Below are 25,343 nucleotides of genomic sequence, written 5' to 3'. Positions count from 1 at the left end.
TGGACTTATTTAGTGTTAGCTACCTAAATGCTGAAGATTACCCATCAAAAGTGATTTGTGTTTATTTTGGTCTTGTTGATACTGAGTCCTTCTTTCTCCTAGTAATTAGGCAAGTGGTCCAGCTGCTTCTGCAGACCATGAGCAGAATGTGAAAGACAGAACTCGTCAGTAGTCAAAAGGGAGGATGCGGATCTTCACTTTTCTATGGCAGCAGGCCCCATAGCCGGCTCATGCAGAACCCAGGGCATGAACTTGCACATTCATTTAACAACTGCAGCCTAGTGACAGCAACTTGAACATGATTGATGGGCTGCCTCAAGCAAGTTTACTGTGTCGCTGATGCATGCTGGGGATAACTTCCGTCCCAGCCACTGACTCTCAGAAACAGGAATGTTCCAGGAAAGCAATGTGGTGGTATTTAACCCACACTATTGCCTTCCTACCACAATTTCTCTATAGACAAGGAGGCGCATAAGTTCCTTGAATTCTTTTTGTTTGGAGTCTCATTAATGATTCCTTCAGATTCCAAAAATATATTGCAGATTGAATTGATGGAAAGTTACCTGCCTCCCTTTTCCTAGTTAAATAAGAGTTAGACAAGCAGGGACACCATTTAACTTGACCTCAGCAAAACTTCGGTCATAGAGAAATTTTTCTCTTGAGAAAAATATTAGACAATATATTGTAAACCCATTATTATAATTATGAGACAGTGTAGAATAATGAAAAGAGCACTGGATTCAGAGGAAAACCTTCTCATTTCAACTGTACAGCAATTTTCTATATGGCTTTGGGCAGGTAAACTGAATATGTTTTAAAGTCTGAGTTTCTTTGGTCATAAATAGAAAATACGTAAAAAAAAATAATTACTGGCCGGCCCCGTGGCATAGTGGTTAAGTTCAGCATGCTCCGCTTTGGTGGCTCAGGTCTGGTTCCCTGGTGTGGACCTACACCACTCATTGGCAGCCATGCTGTGGTAGTGACTTACATACAAAACAGAGGAAGATTGGCACAGATGTTAGTTCAGGGTGAATCTTCCTCAAGCAAAAAAAATTATAATAATTACTAAAGAAAAAGGTCATTATTTAATTATATATCTGACAAAGTAAGTTTTAGATATAGATTTTAGATATATATGTAATATATATTTTGTTAAAATACACAAATTTTAAAGAAATTTAATATGTGTCCTTCTTAAAAATATTTTTGTTATTTTGAGATACTATTTAACACTGTTTCCTCATTCTATGATAACTCCTGTGTTTATTTTGACTATTCCTACTGTATTGGTTCAGTTTCTCTGAATATTAAACATGCTTTCCCCATTTACTCCCTCTAGAATATTGTATTTCATTTTCTATTCTGTGAAAACCTTGTACAGGGCACTGAGTATCCTGCTTCATATGTCCTGCCTACGGCTCTTATCAGTAACTAATTATGACATATTTTCCCAGTGAATTTGTAAGGGTTTTTAAATAATCAAAACTTTACTACAGGCAGCCTCTGTCAAAGTAGACCCAGTGATTTATGTACAAGAAAGTACATGTCTTTTTTTTCATTCTGAGAAAATTAAATCAACCTAAGAGATCAACAAATATGGAAAAGTTAAATAAAATTAAACAATTTACAGTGTATATAGCCGTTAAAAATGTTTTAAAATAATATTTAGTGATATGAAAAAATATTCTTGACATAATGTTATATGTACAAAGAAGTATGAAATATTTATAAAGGAAAACAGAAATTTTATATAACTAATTATATATTCATATAAAGATCTTAGAAGGAAGTCTTTCCAAATATTTGCAACAACCTCTAGTTGCAGTGTTATTCTCAAATAAAATTTTCATCTTTATTCCTTTCTGAGTTTTTAAACTTTTCCACAATGTGCATGAATTATTTTATAATGGAAAGTTCATAAAAATTATTAAAACATAACATTTAAAATATTCAATGTGATTTCATATGTGAATATTTAACAATAAATTCTAATGATAAATATGAAAGAGGCATTAGAAATGCACTATAATGTCATGTTACAAAACCCCATGTATTAAAAGCTTATCTTCTAACTTAGCGTATAAAAGCTTAGTCCATTTTTACTTTTCCCATGATACTCTCCAGTCTCCTTACACCCCAACAACTAACACCTTCAAAGAAGACAGAGAAGACAGCAACCAGACGAATTAATTATTAGAATCGATTTGGGGGTTATTACAGAGATGAATAAAAGTGTATGTGTCTTGAGAAGAGTTACAAACTAAAATTTTAAGGGAAAAATTGTTTTAGGAAAAAAACTAAAATATCTTATAGGCAAGAATAGAACAGACATAAAGGTGGGGGTGGGGGAGGGGGAGGGAGATGATCTATCCACACTGCCAGAATTATCCACCCACGACTAGAACTCCTAGCATTAATTCCCAAGATCTTAATACAAGTGGTTTATGAACCTTGTTTCTCCTTGCTTACTAGTTTCAACCAACGTTTTTGTGATGCAAAAGATCCACAGAGAAACAGACCCACTTCAAACCCAGCTGGTCCCATCAGTCTGGCGCCACATGACCAGTCTAATCACTCAATTTGGTCAGTCTATCCACACCTGCTCCCCATCCTGTGTATATGATATTCATAAGGCTTTCTGATCCTTGCTGACTCTGGCTCCGCCCCCTCCTTGTTGTGAACTATATCATCTACCAGGACCCAGTGCTACAGACTCCTAGCTTGTACCTTCATATCTCAATCCACATCTTGAAACAGATAGTCACTGCTCCTAATATAGCCTGTGTTCTAGTAATGAAAATTATGGGAAAAATATGTTTTTTCTCATTTTTAATGCATGTCTGGCTTGTAACAAGAAATAAATTCAAAAATCATCAATCAAGTAATACTCATTTTAATTTTGATATATGGAGAAAGTTCAATTTGTGGCACTATGATACGTACAATTTTTTCTTCTCTGACTAAATGAACATCAAGTTCACTAGTCTTTGCAGATAATCCCTCTCTATCCTCCTGACCTTTCCTAAGGGTGTTTTAATTTCCTCTTTCTCATGGATGATAATTTTGTCATTACTTTCACAAAATGCTTTTCCAAAATATACTTGGCAAACTGATTAATAGTTATAGGTTATTTTCCACATTGTGTTATTGGAAACTATTGTTGCACGTTATAGTGTCACTAATAATGCTGAAAGATTTTGCAATGATATGTGGCACTGGAAGAATACTAATTAAGGGAGAATTTTATAATGTGCTCCTTCCCAATAACATTATACAAAGCTAATGTACTTTTAAAATTATAAATGTAAGAAGCAAAATAAAAATAAGGGCATGCTATCCTCACACGAGTCAATGTAAAAGATCAAGATTTCCTCAAGATGTCATGTAAGATGAATCTTTTTAAATGCTTTCTTAGTGTCTCCATATGACATAACATATGTGAGGGACTCTGCAGTAGTTTTGCTCACAGCGGGAGCTCAGAAATGCCTTTACTCGTGCTTTCCTCTATTAACTATAATAACAAAAATGATTAAAGGCGAGAGCACTTCTGTTTTGCTACCTAGAAACCATCAATATCCAAAATAATGGTACTAAAAATTCCTTCTAAAATCAGAATACGATTTACAATCCTCATGGAATTTAAAGAACAAGAGAAATCACTGTAGCAATGGAGCGTCTAGAGCTATAAATGCTGTCAATTTTAAGGAATGTGTTTATCTGCATAAAGCATTTGGAGTTTAATACTAAATTGACTCGAGAGTTTTCTTAAAAGTTCATCTACAATTTTTTAATATTTTATAACTTTAAATACGTGTTTGTTTTATATTTTTAACTTCATTGCTAACTACTTGAAGGCAAATTCCAAATTTGTACATCACCCAGGGGAAGCACAGTTCTATGCACACAGTAGACGCTTGATAAACACTACTGAATAAATGCAATGAAATGACACATTTGCAGAAACTGTTACATACCTAGAAATTTTCTATTTTATCCACTTATTATTAAATGTACTTGGCTGGTAGAATTATTACAAAAAAACACATTTTTCTGAGCCATAATAATTTACAAAGATCAATGAACTATATGAGCTCTAAACATTTTAAAAATGCCCCAGTAACTTTTCTAGTTTATGTAAGAAGACCCTTTAGATGCCAACTTTGGAAGCATGTGATGATCAAATGAAACACTGATTAACCGAAGGTAAAAACATATTAGTTTGAAACAAGTATATTTTTAGGAAAGTCACGGTTTTCTTAAGAGCAAAGTAGTACACGTACCTATGTAAGATAAATTACAAAGACCAACATTACATAGCATGAGTGAATGGAAATTATTGTCTAATAGTCTAGACCAATATTATATCAATTTTTTAAAAAACGAAAACATACAAATGAAGATCAGGATGACTACTCTCAGGCAAATCACAAGCAAACATGTTTGCACCTCTCACAGTCAAGCAACCTTCGGTCTCTCCTCCCCATTGGTGGACGATTTGAGCCACCCTCTCTCTCTCTTTCTCATCACCACTGTTCTGTCATCGTCATCACTCTCACACCACCTTTCAGAATCCACAACAAGCTTTCTCTCTCTTTTCTTGTTTTGATCTCATTTCCCAGAGTCATAACCCCGGTCTTGACATTAATAATAATTACTTTCAAATTCTTCATTTCAAATGCTTCATTTTAAGCACTCGGTTCTCAAGCTATCTCCATCTATACATATTCACTCTGTGAATCCATTGTCTCCACCAATTTTTCTCTTTACCCACTTTTATTCAGTGTTGGTTCCAAGATCTATCATTACAATCACTCTCTTGCATCTCTCATCTCCAATGCCTTCCCCTTTCCACTTCAGCTCAGTCCAACTCTCCGCAGACTCCAAACAGACTACAATTCAAAGCAAGCTGACTATGCCTATCTGATGACAGCAGAGAGAAATACCACACATTTCCAGCACCAAGCCATCAGCCTGCCTGCCACCGTGTACTGTGCCTTTATCCTGATCTCATGGATGAAATGGCTCTGTTCCAAAACCCATTCTCTCCACGGGTACACTGGATCCTGTTCACTCTCACCTACTTGGTGACTTTTCCTCTGAAATTACTCCTCCTCTCTCAAGCATTAATTTCTTCTCTTATGGGTCATTGCCATCATCGTAAGACTATCTCCCATTCTTAAAAAAGAATCCCTTGACCCTTCTCACCCCTTTAGCCACCACATCATTTTGACTCCTCTTTGTGAGGCATGGTTGTCAATCACCTCTCTTGATTATTTGTTCAAATTATGTGACTGGAATCATCACATGCCCGACATTTGTCCACCCCTCCTCTTCTGGTGAAGGACATCCACTTACAGGAGAGGAAATGGAACTGGTGAGCCCCAAAGGACAAGAGACTTGATAACTGTTGGAAATGAGACAGATGTGTCTGAAATGCAGAAAATTACTCACAGAGTGCAGTATAAAATCATGGTTCTATTTATGTTAATATAAAAGTGTAAAACTCACCAGTTAAAAAGCAATCAAGAAGGGAAATTAGAACAAAGAACAAAATCAATGAACATCTTTTCCTTGAGCAATCCACGGCTGCTGTGTTCAAGGACTCTAGGGCTCAGCTTATAAATATCTGTCATGCCATACATGCTACACGGGACACATCTCATGATTTAGGGTTTGGCATGACTTAAGTTTTATTCTACAGTTATAAACTAGAATTTATTTCTATGCAATGTTAACTACCTGCCTAAGAACTTATGTTCTTAGTCTCAACAACAACTTATTCCAATGAACTCTATCAGGCCGAGTTTTCTTTATATACACATTTCCTTTATTATTCTTTATTGTGCTTTGCCTATATAAGGTGCCTAATATGTTTAATGAACGAGTAAATAAATTGTGTAACTTATTCCATGGCAGTCGGCTCAGAATATATGCCTGCTATGATAAAAGAAGGACTTCTCTCCTGCAGAATTGATGTCCAAGGAGACAGGACTAGAGCAGTACATAAGTGTGATGCCATAAAATTCCTTACTTAAAATTCTCTAGGTTAATAAATAGGATTTTTAGTCAAGAAAGTTACTTCTCATTAGCACCTAAAGAGGACCAGGCAAATAATACTCTTTAAGTGAAAAAATGTATAAATATATTGTGCATATAATTATTAAGAATCATAGAAAGTAATAACTTTTGTTTTGTTTTGTTTTAGTGATGACGATTTTCCCTGAGCTAACATCTGTTGACAATCTTCTTCTATTTTTTGTATGTGGGACACGCTGCCACAGCACAGCCTGATGAGCAGTGTGTAGGTCCACACCCAGGATCCAAACCCATGAACCCTGGGCCACCGAAGCGGAGTACACGAACTCAACAACTATGCCACTGGGCCGGCCCCAAAAGTATTAACTTTTACAGTCACTTTTTCTTAATCTCAGATAATACTTTTAACAAATATACTGAACTTAGTTTTAACTCCATATAGATGATAGTCTATACTTGAGAAAAAGAAAGGAAGGAGACCTTAAGAATAATTTAGGACAAAAATCTCCCAGTGAAGGAAGAGACTAGCTGTTTGCATCTGGCCACACCAAGGAAGTCCATGGGTTTCGCTGCTTGTTAATTTCTGCCTTCACATGGGCAGACACCACACACAGGACCCAATGCCCAAGCGTCTGATTTGGGTGCTTCACTCTGCTCTATCTCAGCTTCCCAGGGCAGATTTCATTCCTCCTCACATTACTTATTTGCCACAAAGAATCTCACCTTTGCTGCCCAAAAATGAACAATGAATTTATTTTAATTATTAGAAAAAAACTCTTCTGAATTAAATTTTTATTAAATTCTCAACAAGGATTCAGAGAGGCCATTTTATTTACAGTAACGTATTTTCGCTTTAAGCAGCTTAGTCACTTTCTCAACTATGGGCATCACTATTTCAGTGGAAGGAATATTTTCTATTATCCAAACCCAACTAATATTTATTCCAGTTTCTCAATTGTTTTTCACATTTTTGATTCTCTTCTTGATCCTCTGCCCATTCCCACCTCCATCTAATTGTAAACACATATGATAAATAATGCTAATAGTTTGATTGATTTCCTTCTACACTTTTCTAGAAGGTCATAAACAGCTATAAACAAAAACATATTTATTATTTTGCTTTTTAAAAAACAGCATAATATAATACTATGTCATTTCCTTTCTAAAATCCTCATGGATTTTTTTCAAAGGTTAGATATATAGCTCCAACTCCTTTTTACTAATAATTATGTAGAAAGGATATATCTTTTATATAAAGGATATATTATTTTTTCAATTCTTCATCAATCAATATTGTTTCATTTTTTTACTATCCCAAATAATTTTGCAATAAACACGCTTATACATAAAATCTTATGTTCTAGGCCACTCATTTCTATACGACATTTGTCTAACCATGACTAATCAAAGGCCATGGAACATTTCAAATTTCAATTCATAGAAACATATCGTTTTACACACAGATTACAGCAATGCACAATCCCATTTGGAATGAAAACGAGTGTGAATTCCTCAAACTTTAATCCCTAGCTAGCTTACAATACATACTATTTGTTAACGTTTGTCTACTTGGCACCTTAAAGAAAATCATATTTTGATTTTGAATTCTATGTCTCTGATTAGTACATTAGGGTGAAAAACATTTCCATATATTCATTGGTTGTTTGCATTTTTCTTCTATGAATTGCCTGTTCATATTTTTTGTCTAGTTTTCCATTCTTTTGTTTCTCTTTTCTCATCAACATTAGGAAGTCTTAATATATTAATTATATTAGCACCTTGTCATATTTGTGACACATATTTTCTCTTGGCCTATTTTTCTACCTCTTTTTTGCTGAATTTTTCATCGCTATTATTGTTGGTATTCACACTGCCAACTGCACCAACCATTCATGTATGGCTTCTGAGTTTCCTGTCATACTTAAAAGCCTTCCCCACCTGTAATTTACATGAACATTTTCTCAATGTTTCTTCTAATATGGATATAGTTTTATTTTTACAGTTACATTGCTTTCCCTTTGAGATATATTTCGGTACATATTGTGAATCAAAGGCTTTAATTTTCTTCCAGATGGTTAGCCAGTTATGTTAACATCATTTAAACTACTGCTTTTTTGTTGTTGTTGTTGTTGAGGAAGATCAGCCCTGAGCTAATATCTGTTGCCAATCCTCCTCTTTTTTGCTGAGGAAGATTAGCCCTGAGCTAACATCCGTGCCCATCTTCCTCTACTTTATATGTGGGATGCCTGCCACAGCATGGCTTGATAAGTGGCGCATAGGTCCGTGCCCAAGATCTGAACCTGTGAACCCCAGGCCGCTGAAGCAGAGAGTGCAAACTTAACCACTAGGCCACTGGGCCTTTGTACTAAACTGAAGTACTTTAAATGAATGAGGACCCTACATATCTTTGAATCTCTCCTGAACCCTCAGTTATGTCCTAAAGAGATCATTCTATTTTGGGCCAGTTGGACACTCCTGTGATTAGTATGTTTGGTAAGGTAAAATCTCTCTATCAAAATTTTCCTTACAACTCTCCTATATTTATGCTTTCATATGATCTTTAAAATGGGTCTGATCCAGTTTGCCAAGGAAGCAAACAATCAGCCACAGGATCCTAATTACAACTGCCTAAATTCTATATGTTAGTTTGGGAGAGAGTCATGTTGCTATGACATCAAGCTTCGCTACACAGGACCACGGCATGTCTTCTCATTTACTCTGAATTATTTTATGTCCTTTGACAAAATGTTACAGTTTTCATCAGACAGGTGTTGTAGTTTTCTTGTCAAATTTATTCCTCGTGTTTTATATTTTGTCACTACTCTAAAGGTAGTGGCCAGGCAAGGCTTTCAAATCATACCAGAATGTGAACCCATGACATAACCATCTATAACAAAGCAGTACCTTGAGTATGGGGAGTGGCATGGACTTTTGCTCTCCTTTTCCATCACTCCTTAAAAATAATCAGAAAACTCTCATGGGTGGGCCTTTGGAACCAAACTCTTCAAGCAATACAGCCTATGCCTCCACCCAATTTCCTGCTTACTGACCATTTTCACAAACTAGATGATCCAATCAATCTATTCCACTTTCCTTTGTGACCTACGTAGCTGCACACTTCCTGACCTGGTGGCACATTTTTGCCTGACAGCATCACGGATCTCTTCTGTCAGTGGATCTTCCCTCAGCTACTCTGTGGATAGCTTGACCATCTAGGTGGTTTCCCACCTTTACCTAAATCAGTCCCCATTCATTAAACAAAACCAGTGTCCTCTAGGAAATCTAGAGTCCTTCTTCTTGAGTAACTGTCCTTCATTGGCCCATTCAGACTATTGCTCTGTTGAGATGTTCCTGGAGGTAAGTAATGTGACTCTCGCCCAACCACTGTTGCTAATTCAGCACCCCCCAATCATTTCATTCAAACACAGAATGCTCTTTCACTTTTTTAAAAAAGATACTGATTTACTCTATCACAGGCTAAAAGAAGTGAATAAAAAAATCTTTATTTGCCAGCTTTCTTTAATTGTTTACCACTTTTTATTTACAAGAAGCATGACTTTTATGAAACAATTTTTTTAAGACTAAGACTTCAGATTTTATTTACTTATCCATTTTTATAATAAAATAATGTTGGAGCAGGAATCATTCTGACTTTGATTAGTTTTAAAGGGAAAGTTCTGAAATGCTTTCTACCAGATCCATCTCAGAAACACTGGGAAGACCAACTGCCTTGACCCAATGTGATATTCATTTGTTGTCACATATACTAACTTTTTCGCCCAGTGGATAGATTTTGACAGTTTATTAGACTTTATATTTTCTAAAGACCAATTATTTGGCTTCACCCATTTAACAGCATTAAAAGTCAGGTCTATTATGGAATCTGCCAAAACTTCACCTATAGGAAATTTTGACTATAAAGTTTTCTTTTTCCTATGACATATTTTTTCAGGAAAAGTTGCCTCAATCATGAATAAAAACATGGAGTCAAAAGCAATTATAATCATATTTTAATATTAATTTTATAATGAATGCCAACATTCTGCTAGAAAATCATGATTTTTTTCCAACATAATAGAATCATCATTGTTCATCAGGAAAGAACATTTTAAAAATGTCGCCATACACATGTCACAAAAGTGGAACGTTTCTACCTGTTCTTTGACCGAGGCGAGGATGGCAGAAGTGGTTTCTGTTTCTGAGCCATCCCCATTGGAGGTGGCCAGGCCAGGGCTCAGGGAGCTCGTCTTCTCTGAGGCTGATGAAGGCTGGTCTGGGACAGGCATAGCTCCTGCAATGCAAGAGGACACACTCAATGCCACTGATGTTGTCACTATAAACAGACATAACTATCACACAATTTTAAGCAGCACACTTTGGCAAAATGAAAATTATGAACTACAGAGAAAGAACATGACATAATTATACGAGGGGAAACAATACAAGTAAATAGAATGGTTTCTCCTATATCAACCCCAACCAAATTCCAGAATACATTCACAACTTTGTGCTTTATCTTTGAGGTAAGTGGAGGACGAAACGATGAGACAGAAAAGGAATTAAAATTATAAGAAAGAGTAAAGAGATAAAGAAGTATTGAATCTAAAAAGCTAGTCAAACTACCATTTTATACTTGTTTCAGATCCATTTATTACTTGTGCATTGGTGTATTTCCAGCTCAACAGAAAACCTATTAGGTATTCCCCTTTACATAGAAATCACACAAAATAAATGATCAATAACTTATAATTCAGGAAATACCTGAATTAACATGAGAAGCTTAGTTGGTATTGTGAAATACAGTAAATAACTAGCCCACTGCACAAATATTTACCGAGTTTCTACTCTGTGACCAACAGCAGACAAAATCTCCTTCAAGCTGGCAAGACTCATTTGCCCCAGTTTATTTTGTCTGAGTTCGTTTACGAAAGAAAGCAGAAACTCAAATAACATCAGCTCAATTCATAAGTGGACACACATGTGCAGGTTAAAAACAGGATTCCCAAAAGTTATTTTGTTCCATTGTATTTGTCTTTCTTGAACAAATAAGCCCAAAGTAGTTGTTACATGTATTACCTAGCAATGCTCATCAGCAGAGGAAATAATAATTAACTGAGGACAGTTTTTACCAAAGCCCTACAAAATCACTATTCAAATAAAAGGCTGTGAGTAAATAAAGGTTATTTTCTTGCCTAAAGCTATCACATTACATGTCCCTCCAGGAAGCAGTGCTGTGTGAATGTTAAAAGGTATTTCCTATTATACTGTAACTGAGCATCCTGGGTTTTACACTAAGGGACATGATTTTCATAGCAGCAGTTGCACTATGTCATTAGCTACATTTAGTTAATAATTTAGGGCTATGCAAACCCAAAAGGGTGTCATTACAGAATTTTCCTTAGAATATATGATTTAAAAAGTGGCCGTCTAATTTTCTGATAGGACATTGCAACTTAGTTTTGATTTGTTTTAATTTTTTTAAGTAAGATCCTTCTAATATTACCAGTGAGGATTAGAATAGCATTAGAAAAATAAATCTGTTACAAACAAAGAATATATGGGAGGGTTTGGGGAAATAATATTAGAAAGCAGAATTTGAGCGAAAAGTAAGGATCAAATTAAATATGATTTGGCAACATGCAACCATGGCTAAGAAGTTGAAAGTATTTTAGGCGATGGATAGCAAAAGGATGAAAGACAGAGATTTAAGTAATTATGGTGGTAGGATTGGGAAGACAATAATAAGGTACATTTGTGTATTCAACTTGCTCTCATATGTGGTTTTCTTATTTGATCAAGCCTTCTAATTATAAACAGATCAGCAAATGTTGTGCCCAGGTAAAACAGCCTGAAGGCCATGCCCCTCTATTTGGGAGAAGTTTGGGAGATGGGCGAAGGGGGCAGGAGCAGAAAAGAAGAAGAAAGGAAAATGGCAGCTCTTGTGTGCAAAGTCACCTCTGGTCAGCAGGAGACACACCCTTGACCTTGCGTCTCCTCCTATATCCTCGTCAGCAGCTTCCAAAAGGGACTCTATATAAGGAAAGCCTGAAGCTGAGAAAGGAGGACTCTTACATATTTCAAGTTGTTATTTTAATTTCTGTGTCTTCTACATTTTATTGGGCCTATGTGAATTCAGGCTCTGGGCCAGTATTATTACCAACATATTTTTAAGTAAAATAAGTGAGCCTAGAACTCAGGTTTTCTCCCTTTTTATTCCTTTTTTAGTGTCCTTTGATGTGTCAGCCTATTTCCCATAACCTGTACTGCCTCCTAAATGCTAGTCTACACACCAATTTTTATCAAATGTAACTCTTAAAAGTGTGACAGTAACCTGTCATAATAAAATATGGGATTTAATAGGCAATGAATCAAGGTATACCCTTAGGCCGTTGACAACTTTGACCCACACAATATAAGGAAATTTTGGTCTGTTTATCTACCACTTTCTCCTTGCAGCAATACTAGAAAGAGAAGTGGAATCTTCAAGGCTTATCCCACCACACAGAGCTACCGCCACCCATGCCTGAATGGAAATGACCTGGAATAACTTCCATGGTTTATAATCTTTAACAACCAGATTTAATTTAACCATTGGTCATCACTACGTATGGATAGCGAAGACTGACAGCCTCTGCTCCCAATCTTCTTAGCTCAGAGCGTACAGAAGAGAGGGAGGACGGTGTAAAAGAATGGCAGAGCCAAGCTGAGCATTACCTAATGGTAAGAATAAAAAGCCTGAAGCCTTCCATCTTTGCAGTCTATGGTTAAGTACTTTAGTCTTTAATTAGAGCTAATCCACTAAAATTTAGTAGTTAATCTGTGCTAAATCCGGTAAATTTGGAAAATGTAGGGAGACAAAAAGAAGAAAACAAAGGAAGCGCAATAATCACTAATTCTGCCATCCTAGATAAGCATATTTACTTTGACCGGTATTTTGGTATAGGATTTCCTGACAAAATTTTTTTTTCTGATTTAACTCATTCTGCATAATAACTTTTACATAATGGAGTATTAATGTAACATTTTTGACTTTTTAAAAATCTTTTGCTCAGCAACATATCAGGAACTATTTCTTACGTCAACAAAAATTATTGTACAGCTTAATGATGTAATGAATACTTAGTACTCAATAACTGTATGTGATAGTTGATTGTAGTATTCAATAATTCATAAATTACCTATCTTTGGTTTGTAATTTTTAGCCCATTTTTACATTTATGACACTTTCAATAGATAAATTCCCAGAAATAGTATTGATGGAATGAGGACCTTGTGCTTGTCTCAGACTTTTGAGAGCCAAAACCAAACTGTCCTGCTGCTGGGCTGGTCCAACATATCTGCCCACCAGCAGTGTCACGAGAATGTCCCCTCCCCACAAGGTTAACAACCATGGTCTTTATTATCCTCTCCTGCTTCTACCTACTTGCTATGGAAAAACGCATGTCTTTGATTTTGTTGTTATTTGACGACAAGCACAGTGGTCATTTTCCCACAGATTTATTCATCCCACATACAACACCTCTTCACACCCTTTATACAATTACTGCGTAAGAAGTCTTTCTACATATAGTTGAATTATAATCTACAAATACCCAAACTGCATTTTAGACAGATCCATCTGAGACAGGAGAAAAAGAGACAATAAGGAGGGAAGAATAGTGTCAGATTTTAGGTAGGTTCATTCTCTAGCAGAACTTGCTACTAACGAGTTCTATGTCAAGAAAATACAAAACAACAACACTAGCCATTCCTCGGTCCAAGTCATGCTGCTCTACGCCCTCACATGCAGGAGCCGTGTTACGGGCTGAATTGTGTTACCCTCGCCCACCTCCACCCCCCACCCCTGCCCCATCCTCAGTTCTCAAATCCATTACGTTGAAGCCCTAACTCCTAAGGTGACTGTATTTGGAGCCAGGGCCTTTAGTGAGGTAATTAAAGTTAAATGAGGCCATAAGGTTGGGATCCTAATCTGATAGGACTGCTGTCCTTCTAAGAAGAGGAGGAGACACCAGAGCTTTTTCTCTCCACCATGTGAGGACAGAGAGAGAAGGTGGCTGCCAAGAAGAGGGTCCTTACCAAGAACCTACACTGCCGGTACCTTGATCTTGGACTTCTGGCCTTCAGATCTTGGACTTCTGGTCTCCAGGACTGTGACGAAATAAATGTCTGTTAAGTCACCCAGTCTGTGATATCTTGTTATGGTAGTCCAAGCAGCCTAACACAAGCAGAGTTAGATTGCTCTCAGCTTTCTTTCCCTTAATTCCCCCAGGAGGTGGGCATGGGAGGCTTGGGAACTGATGGTTGCAGGGTGGTCCTATTTAGTATAGCTCTTTGTTAACACCTTCATCCAAGATGAGCTACAGGTGTCAGGAAAAGGCATGTGCGGCTTCAAACCAGCACAGCTGGATAAACCAAAGCTAACAAAAGGATGCGCCCCATTGGTGTGCAATAAGACTGGAGAACAAAGCACTATCTTAAGAACATCCATAGTACTACCACTTTCATAGATCATGCAGTAAGAGATTCAGAAAAATTGGCTGGGATGACAATAACAGCAAAAGCGGGTAGCCCTCATATAAAGAGACTCCTTTTCAATCTGAAGCCTTACATCCATATGTAATAAGATTTTATGAAGTCCATACGAATATTCTACATTTTTATTTCCCAAACATGAGTCACTATAAATTTACATTATACTTGGTGAAATGTTAAAATCTCATTTGTCCTTTGGAAGGCCAAACTCTCTTGCTCTTAATTCAAGGACCACATTCAATATTATACTTTATTGACCTCCATCACACAGAAAGAAAATAAAATTCTTACTTTATATTTCAATATTCAAACTTGTTCCTTCTTTAGCCACCTCTGCCCAGCAACTGATGACTTTGACATCAAGATATGGCCATCTTCAAAAGAATACCAGTCACACAATCATCCAACTCAGTGACCCACCCAGCATTCTCGTGCTACCATTCCTTGATCTCCTCCTCTTCGATTCAGCAACAATTTCCTTTGGTCATAATACGGTCTTTGCTCTTCTTGAGCTGCCCACCCCAAATCTGTAGCCCATGACCTCTTAACCTTTCAACTCTCCTCTCATTCTGTTACTCCTAGGGTCCTCACCCTCTGTTGTCACAGAGACCTATTTCTTTTTCCTCCCAGGTTAGGAGGTCCTATCTGCTTCAAATTCCAGTATCTCCAAATTCCTTGCTTGCTATGGGACTCAATAAATATTTCATTAGTGAGACTTGCACTGTCCAATATGGTAGCCCCTAGAAACATGTGGCTATGTAAATTTTAACAACACCAACAATAAAAAATCATTAGTTGCATTATTTACATTTCAAGTGCTCACTAGCGACATGTGGCCAGTGGCTACTCTATTGGACAGTGAAAAAGATTTCCATCATTGCAGAAAGTTCTATTGATGGCCCTGATCTATACCCAATAGTCAACTCCTTGATGTAATCTTTCATCAGCAGCTTTAATCCTGGGCAGCAGAGATCATGAGAAGTGGTCAGATTATAAAGATAAATTGAAGGAAGAACTGTCAAATTGCTGATAGATTTCAAGTAGTATGCGGGACAAAGAGAGTCCAGATGATTCCAAGGTTTGGTCTGAGTGAGTGGCCATGAGCCAAGAAGTCAACATTGTGGATGGAACAGATTTGCGGAGGGGAAGGTGGCCGGGCTTGTAAACCTGCAACCCAAAATATATCTATCTATCTGTGACTCTTCTTTGCTGATAACATCTGGGCAGCTGATAGCAGCTCTAGCCAGAAACCAAACCCTGATGTGAACTGGGGAATGTAAAGATTGATAATTTCTAAACACTGCTTGTCAAATCTTTTTTCTCCTCCTTTCCTTTTCTTTAGGCAAGTCTCTCTTTATCTTTTAGTTTACAGTTGCTAGAAGCTTCTAGAACTCTTCTCTTCTTCCCTTACTTTAGCCAATGGCTTTAATTCGAGACTCTCTGATGTTAACTTCCTTGACTTTCTGTCCCTCACACCAAACCAGCAAGCAAACCCCGTGCTGCCAACCTAGCCTTACTTCCTTCTCTCATGTGTCCCACCCTCTTCAAGACAATACTCTTTCCTGTTCTTAGTCCTATGTTTTAAAACACAAAAATTTTAGCGCAATAGACAGACTATTAGCTTTACTCCCATCATTAGGCATCACTTTCATATTCTGTCATCACCTTATGTCCAAGTGAATAATGAAATTGGCCACTAGAATACTCCAAATATTGTCACTTATGTGTATATATATATGCAATTTAATGTTTTAAAATTGAATACAGTGTAACATATTGCATTTTTATAACCTTCCACTCCAGAGGTAACATTTTTAAAACTATGGTTATGTAAAATTGAAAAATAAGTATAAACACCTTATTAATATTAGAGTGCAGAGAATGTGTAGACTAATATAAACTAGTGACATGAACAATAATATTGAACACTTCATTTGTGTAATCACTCTGATCACCAAAATTGCAATTCTGTATTTGTAACTGGTATGCCACTACCAAGACAAAGAGGCACAGCATCATTCTCTCTCAGATGCACTCTGCACACATAAAAATATACCCATCCTTGCCTCTTCCTTTTAAACAGAAATTTAAAATTACAGCTTGTCTTAATAATATAAACAGTATAATAATTAATAGTTGTCCAAACTCAATACAACTAGGGCAGAAACTCAATCTGTCTTGGTCTATGTTCAATTTCCCACACCTAGTTCAGCATCTAACATATAGCAGCCAGTTAATAAATATTTGGTATGAAACAATAGTGTAAAATCAATAATTGTTGCTTAGTAGAGCATGTAACATAAGTAAAATGGGCTTTGCATTAGAAGCATTTCTCTGAATGATATTTGAAATGACATCTTTTTATTTCAATTCAAGAAAGCTGTTCTTCTGAAATCTTAGGACTAGCGTAAGGCTTCTGCCTCAGTTCACTGCCCAAGAATGTATACCCCGGGTCTCTGGCTTCTAAGGTAAGACCATCAGTCAAGCAGACTCTAGGGCTTCTGGGATTTGATACTTGCAACTTGCAACTCACAAACAGAATCTGGCAAAATTTATGGAGAACACCAGGCAAGGACAGGAAGAAGCAGCACTGAGCCATATTCAGAACATGCAACTAAAAGGGCACCAGCAGGCAAAGCCAGGAGGTAGAGAAATGTCCAATTCTACCCGATAAGTTGGGAGCGAGGTGTCAGATATTATCCATGAAGTCAGAGACTCAAGGTCATTTGTTGCTGTGGTGGAAGATATAACAGTAGAGAGCTGTTGGGATCTGAGCGTTGAGTTCACACGTCAAACATAAGGGGATGATTGTTCTACCTGTGTGTTCAGAGAAGTGGGAATGGTAGGAGGTTGAACACAACATGGAAGGTCAGGAAATCCATTTTGTGTCATTGAGTGAGCTATTAATCGTTGAGGAAGATGGGGTCAAGCTAAATATCACCAGAGACTTAAGGCCCACCTGAATTATTATTCTTAGTAACATAAATTATGTCTGAAGGTAAAAAGGAAGCTTCTGTGGGGACTACAGAGCAAGGCGAAACGGAAGCGTTCACACTTGGGAGAGGTGCATGAGCAGGCAAGTTCTAGCACAATGAGGTCAGTGGGGATAGGAGAGGGTTGTCCCTTGGCTATCTTCTCTTGGTGTCTCACAGCCCTGTCTCCTAAATCATCTCACACATTTTCATTTTAACAAATATTATGTCAACAATCTGTCTATCTTAAATAAATATTGAATAGGTGGTGCTTTTGAAAAAATAGGCAGCAGATGAGGGTGAGCAGTTGTCCCGCCTGAGTCCTGCCCCAGCCAAACGTATAACCTGAGACACCAGAGCCCACACAGAGGTGAAACAAGGGGCATGTACTTCAGCCACCTAGAGGTGGCTTACCCAATGCTGGGTAAGATTCTGATAGTGGGATCAGATGGACTCCTCAGCCGCAATCAGGGTCCCCTCAGAACCTAATGAGGAGAAAAGCTGAAAGAAGATAGGGGCTTGATTGGTCGACACTGGAAAGGCAGAGGATTGCTGGCAGAGAGGAAAGGATCAGAATAAATCTATCAAGTGAGATGAGAGGAGCAGGAAAGGTGAACAACTGGGCGGGGATTCAGGCAGCATTGCCGTGAGCCTGGAAACCCTGAGAGGGAGGGAAATTGTGGGAAGCTGCTGTGCTGTTGAGAGATCCTTGAAGACGACTGTAAGAAGTTTGGTGATGACCTTGAATTTGTTGATGATCTTGAACTCAAAATTGTTAATTTTAGAAAATAAATTATTTGTAACATTTATTATATTATTAACAAATGAGACATTTTCCACAGCTGTTTGTGGAATCTCGGCAGGCCAGTACACTGAGGTTGAAAACCATTGCCTCACATGTGAGTTTCCAAAGGTTTCACACCTTCCATCTCCTCTCACTGAACACTGTCTGTATGTCTCTCTGGCAAAGCCACACACACTTGAGATTGGATGTGCAAATAATGACCCAGACGTTTACCTCCAGCTCGAATCTCATAGTTGATATCCAAATATGCCACTACCTGTTACAAATGGCTCCCTGAGAACCCCACAAATGCACCAGATTCCACATGACCTCTCATCCCTTGCCTGGACAGTCACAAAAACTTCCCAGACCTACCTCTCTTGACTGCAACAGTGCCTCCTCCAATCAATTCTTTGCACTATTTATTGGGAGAGTCAACTTTCTTACCATCAAACTATGATACCCCTTTTTTCTAAATTTATTTGAATGGATCTCAACATCTAGAACAGAGGTTTCCAGAAAATTAGGAAATGGATTTTACGTCGTGACTCACATATTTTAACTGAAACAAAATTTCATGAAATATAAAGCCTTAAAACATGTGATGCACTATATTTCTATTCTATTTTATTCAATTTCATTTAAAAATGTTAGTGGTCACCCACTAAATTGAAGGTTGAAAAACAGTCTGGAAATCATTGACACAGAGAATGTAGTGCCATCTGCTCTGCATGATGCATGAGGCTGTTCTTGCCCTGGTCCATGCTTACATCTTCATTCTCAAGTCTTGTTGCTTCTCCCCTCATACCTTACAATGTAGATACAACAGGTTTCTTGTAGTTCCAAATACATCTTATTGAATTAGATTTTGCACACACAGACTTGTCTCCCTGAATGCTTTTATCATCTCCAAGGCTGTGTTTGGCTGTCAATTTTTTTTTCTTCTTTCTTTGTCCCACACATGCATTTCTTCTTCTCTGCAGCCTTTCTGAACATTTGACGTTATAAATCACTTTCTCCTCATTGTTACCTATGTAACTTCAACCTTCCTCAAGCAGTGCATTTATCATGATGAACTGTAACGATGTTAGCTGTTCCAGGATTTTTAGAATCTTTCAACGTTTTTGAAATTCAGATACTTCTTAATCTGACTGTCGGTCCTCTTTTCCTTTAAGCCGTTTGGTACGGGTTTTCTGTCATTTGCAACTTAAAGTGCTATTAAATCAATGCTGTACTACCCAACATCTTAGATTTATGGAAACATCATATATTTTACATTATATGTATCCTAATTAGTTCATGAATTCTTTGAGTACAGAAATTGTCTTATTCATATTTATAACTTCAGTGCCTAGAATAGTGCCTGGTACAGAGTTAGCATCATTAAATGCTTTTCAAATAAGTTAAAATGAAAGAACATTTATAATTCATCATCAGCCCTATTTAGAATTGTCAAGGAATTTTACACCTTCTAGAGGGATTGGTACATTAATATCCTATAAATCTTCCCAGCTTTATAAAATAGAAATATTCAAATTAATAACTTTGGGAAATATATAATATTAAAGTAGCCAACCCATATATATTTCTACTAATCACATCCTTGTCTGATTTTATAGTAGAAATATATCTGAATGAAACTAATGATTACAATAAAAGCAATACAAAATTTCAGGGCTCATCTTCACTAAAAAAACACGGAGTGACCCACCTCTGGAATCAATAACATCCTAACTCCCTCAGACACCACAAATATGTGTCAACAGCTGATTTCATGGGTTTACTAAGCTGTATGGACATTTCTCCTTATGCCAGAGAAATAAACTCTGAGATTCTGCAATTGCAGATCCATTACAATAACAGTAAGTTGAAGAGAAATGGAACAAGGCCTAATACCTTAAATTTTGACTCTCTCTGAAAAGGAGGGGAAGTTCTAATACATTCTAGCCTAAAAGAGGCTCAGCAGTAGACTGACTATTTTTTCGGCTGAAACTTCAAGGAAGCACGCTGAACATAGCTCCTAATATAGTGCCTGTCACCCATCGTGACTTCACAGAACACACCATCACTGCCAAAGGTCCCAGGTGCTGGACTTTACCTGCGCACAGCTTCTAAAGACTGACCACCCGTCTCCTACCTTGTGAACAACAGTGTCTAAGTTTTCAGGTGAAAAACAACCTGTCTTCCCAAATATTCTCCCTAATAATATTTTAAACAAATACGCAGTCTTCCATTTTTTAGCTTTCTACTTAATCATAGCTTGACATAATAAAATCTAGTACAAAAAAATATACCATGGTCTAAAGCCAGTCCACAACAATTTAACTATTGTGAAGTACCAACTCTGACTGTCACAATCTATTAAACAGAAAGTCCCCAAATGCCAGCCACACACTGGCCTGCAACATGTTCTCACTTCATTGTACTTAAATGTGTCCACTCAAATTATGGCAATTTGCCCTTCATATTGATTCCAAATATGTATCTGCCATTTCACAATTTCTCAAGATACTGGAGCTCAACCACACATTTTTTTTTCTTTTTCCGAAACTGCTATCAATGGGCAATCAAGGACAAAATCTCACACTGTAAATAAATATATGCACTCCTTAGCCAATATGTTTAACCCATGGCAGCAGGGAAATTGTCAATCAGTGTTCTAAATTTAATTACAGAACACAGAGTTTCAACTACTCCTATGCAACTGTATTTGCTAGCAGTGACTTGGAAAATTTTTAAATAAATATCTCTACTGGCCTTAAAAAAACAAAAACTGAAAAGAGCCATAATAATTTTTAATAGTTGCCAAAATATGTTGACATTTTTTACCCCAGACAAGAAATTTTGAAATTTTAAGCGACATAATGAGCTTATTACAACATACAACTTCAAGAAAAAAGTAAAGCTTTGCTCAGAGAGTTAAATCTAAATTACATATACAAGAGTTTTATTGTACTTGTGAAGGTCATATAGCAAAGAATCTGTCTTATTTTTTTGTGTATATATAGTCATTAAACATTATATGTTGGGGGTTCAAATATCCTAGAATGTAACCAATAAATAATTTTAAGTAGATGAATGACTGGATATTATGAAAAGGTGATTATCAATCCTAACTCTAATTTTGCCAACTTGTTTTCTGTTTTCTAGTCTCTGTTTCTACGAGTTCAGCTTTTTTATATTCCACATTTAAGTGATATTATATAATATTCATCTTTGTCTGACTTATTTCACTTAGCATAATACTTTCAAGGTCCATCCATGTTGTCACAAATGGCAGGATTTCCTTCTTTCTCATGGCTGAATAATATTTCATTACATATATATATCACATCTTCTTTATCCATTCATCCATTGATGGATACTTAGGTTGTTTTCATATCTTGCCTATCATGAATAATACTGCAATGAACATGGGAGTGATAGTGCAGATATCTCTTTGATATCCTGTTTTCATTTCTTTTGTACATATACCCAGAAGTGGGATTGCTGGATCATATAGTAGTTCTATTTTTAATTTTTTGAGGAACCTCCATACTGTCTTCCATAGTGGCTGCACCAAATTACATTCCCACCAACAGTGCACAAGAGTTCCTTTTTTTCCACATTGTCACCATCATTTGTTATCTCTGGTCTTTTTGATGACAGCCATCCTAATGAGTGTGAGATGATATTTCATTGTGGTTTTAATTTGCATTTCCCTGATGATTAGTGATGTTGTGCACATTTTCATGTACCTGCCAGCTATTTATATGTCTTCTGTGGAAAAAATGTGTATTGAATGCTTCTGCCCATAAAATGACATTTTAAACTGTGGAATACAGCAGACAAAAAGCTGATTCCAATCACAGAGAAACACGAGTCAAGTTTCACTCTGTTATATTTCTCTTATAGCACTTTATCCACTGGACTGTGATTACAGATAAAAATCCTCTGACCCTCACATCAAATGTATAAGATAATGACTAATAACTTCATTGTACAAATGATGAACAATGAAACTCAGAAAAAATAAATAGCAAATCTAGTCTCAGAAGTCAGAACTCAACATATTGTCACATAGCATTTTGATTAGACTTCAGGATTCTTAACTATTACATTCTCTGAATGTAATAGTTCTTTTACATTACAAATCTGATCCCAAAACAACACTCATCACTTTAAGGGAAGATTATTTTTTGGAATTTTAGATAAATTTTCAGGTTTTGTCACTAAGATACTAATTGCTCTTGAGATCTTGAAGATAGGATGTCATCTTTTTAAGTCATCATGATGTCAACATCTTTTTAATGTGTTCAAATCACCCAAGGCAAATTTCAGCAAAGCTGGTCGAAAAGAAATTTCTCCATATGTTTCCAGTTATTGTGTGCAATCACATAATATTTTAAATCTCAGATATGAGTAAATAGGTTTGGTTATGATGATACCTATATGAGTAAATAGGTCTGGTTTAAAAATGATAACACTTAACATTTTAAAATTCATTTGTACCGTTTTTCTGCATTTGTAAAAATAATTTCTTTCATAATTAAATTATTCTATGTATGGGAAAAAGTCTCTTTCTAGCACTAGGTTTCCCACTTTCTACTTTCTTCTTTCTCTAAATATTTACAATATTTCCCATGATCAGCAATTACCACTCTCTAATACACAAATTATTCCTGAATAAAATGCCATTATTCCTGAATAAGATGCCAAATATTTTAATACTTAGTTGTTATAAAATCAATTACAAGAGTTCAAATATATATACAAATTTAAAGAAAATAAATATAACCCTTATAAAAAGAAATTGTGGTTTTATGTCCAGACAGAAAAATAAAACTTCTGCCAAATAAGTAGGAAGCTCATACTTTTTATGTGTCATTATTTTGGTGTTATTATTGATCTTTCTAGAGGGAGAGGTCCAAGAGTAAACTTGATTATAATCTACCTTTTTATGTCTCTATTTTTTTGACAAATTTTCACTACCTCTAAAAGATGACTGATACATGAAATTTCCATCAGGGATGATATTTTTAAAAAAGAGAAAAAGACAGGTTTTCAGTTCTAGCTAATGTGAAAACCTTATTAACCTTCAGGGGTTATTAAAAGCATACTAACAAGCACTTGAAATTGAACTTGTTTTTTAATACAAATTTCCAAGGGTCTTAAGGAAACACTACCCAAAGATAAATCAACATGATATTTATTAAAAATATCAACTATGTAAATACTGTAGGTATGTAAATTTTGTTTAGAAAAACCATAAATATTCAACTACAAAAATTTTCTCTTCTACTTATCTTTCCTATAATCAGGTTTCCTATCATTTAATTTCTGTATTTCTTAGAAGAAAAAGCAATAAAAAATGCATATCAGTGTCATATTGTCCCAGCAGACATACAAAAAGCAATAAAAAATGCATATCAGTCATACCAGTCCCAACAGACAAAAGAATATTATCTATAAATGGGTGGTTGTGCAAATGAGGAAATAGCTGTGAAGTTATATTTAAAATTTTAAGTTACAAAATTGAACAAATACTTTTTTACAAGACAATATAATAATAATAATAATGTGTACTTACTATGTACTAGGCACTCTTCTAAGGTCTTCACCATTACTGACTCAATTACTATACTGCACTTCTATTATCATCCCCATTTTCCAGGTGATGAAACTGAGGTCCAGAGAGGTTAAGCCCCTAAGGTAGCAAGGGAAGAGTTATTGTGTAAAGCCACACAGCCTATGGTTCTCAGTTACTATACTGTGCTGCTAATCTATAGGATGCCTCAATACTGACACCAATTTAGAAAATAGTTCATTAATTTAAAAATAATTCATTGACCACAGAGTGTGCCAGGTCCAGTACAAGGCATTGAGGGATTGGATGTAAAAGATAAATAGGAAATGGTCTCTTCTCACTGAGGAGATGCCCCAGGGAAAAATAATGAATATAGAGATTGGATCTAAAGTGTGGATCTTTGTTGTAAAGAGAGAAAGTTTACAAGTTGGACTGTCTTCAGAAGACTTATTCTTTTAGTGCCTGAGTGCCTAGCACAATGACCAGCATACATTCTAGAAGCTCTTTTAACTGGCTCCATTATGTTACCCTTGGTGACCAGGCCCCACTGCACCTGTAGTCAGTTGTCCACAACACAGCAGACTGGGGCCCTCCTGCCCTCACTAGTTAAGGAGCAGCTTACTAGGAGCTAGCTGTGTTGCTTCCAAATTCATTCACTCCAATTTAACTCATAGTTATACTATTTAATTAAATGAGCAAATCAGTGAGATATAATTGCATCAAGAATAAGAGTTTTTGTTTCTTTATGAATGCTTTGGTGAAATACATTTAAGATAACCCACTTAAAAATGCTGTGGAATTAATTATTGATGAGATGATTATAGAGGGCTAGGGAAACATTACAAGCATCTAGAAGGATTCTTCCTTCAAAATGCCACTTAAGTGTCTTAGATTCCTTACGTTAAAAAAGTGGAACTTGGTGGGGCCGGCCCAGTGGCGCAAGCGGTTGGGTGAGTGCACTCCGCTGCAGCAGCCCCGGGGTTCGCGGGTTCGGATCCTGGGTGTGCACCGACGCACCACTTGTCAAGCCGTGCTGCGGCAGCGTCCCATATAAAGTGGAGGAAGATGGGCATGGATGTTAGCCCAGGGCCAGTCTTCCTCAGCAAAAAGAGGAGGATTGGCAGATGTTAGCTCAGGGCCGATCCTCCTCAAAAAAAAAAAAAAAATAGGAGACCACTCCCTTTAAAAAAAAAAAAAAAGTGGAAATTGGAAATCACAGAGGATGCAATGAGGGGAAACTAGGGTGAGGGAGAGGTCTGTGAGAATGTTTATTTGGTGCTCTTATGAGCAGACCCATATTTAAATAAATGACCTCGGTTATATAAGACTAGTGAACACAGGTATGATTAAGTTAAAATCAAATGAATATATCTTTTACGTATTTTTTAACAACTTTCTAATTTTAAATGACTTCTCTGTCCTAATGAGTCCCAATCTCTTGTTAAGAGTTTTT

General features: G+C 36.5%; 1 protein-coding gene across 7 annotated transcripts in view; it reads right to left on the bottom strand.

The window, feature by feature from the left end:
* CTNND2 (catenin delta 2) overlaps positions 1-25,343 on the bottom strand; it is an 892,220-nt gene that overhangs the window by 727,240 nt on the left and 139,637 nt on the right. For 5 of the 7 annotated variants that reach the window (XM_058564342.1, XM_058564335.1, XM_058564340.1 and 2 more), the window contains one exon: positions 10,191-10,327. The exons of 1 other annotated variant lie outside the window; for it this stretch is intronic. In XM_058564342.1, the coding sequence (XP_058420325.1) occupies positions 10,191-10,327 (137 nt within the window). Of the gene's footprint in view, positions 1-10,190; positions 10,328-23,893; positions 24,003-25,343 lie in introns of those variants that run through there. One more of the 7 variants, XM_058564336.1, reaches the window with a different exon arrangement.

The sequence above is a fragment of the Diceros bicornis genome, chromosome 20 (assembly GCF_020826845.1).
Source record: "Diceros bicornis minor isolate mBicDic1 chromosome 20, mDicBic1.mat.cur, whole genome shotgun sequence".
Lineage (NCBI taxonomy): Eukaryota > Metazoa > Chordata > Mammalia > Perissodactyla > Rhinocerotidae > Diceros > Diceros bicornis.
The sequence above is the reverse complement of the archived record's forward strand: the minus strand, read 5'-3'. Positions and strand labels throughout refer to the sequence as shown.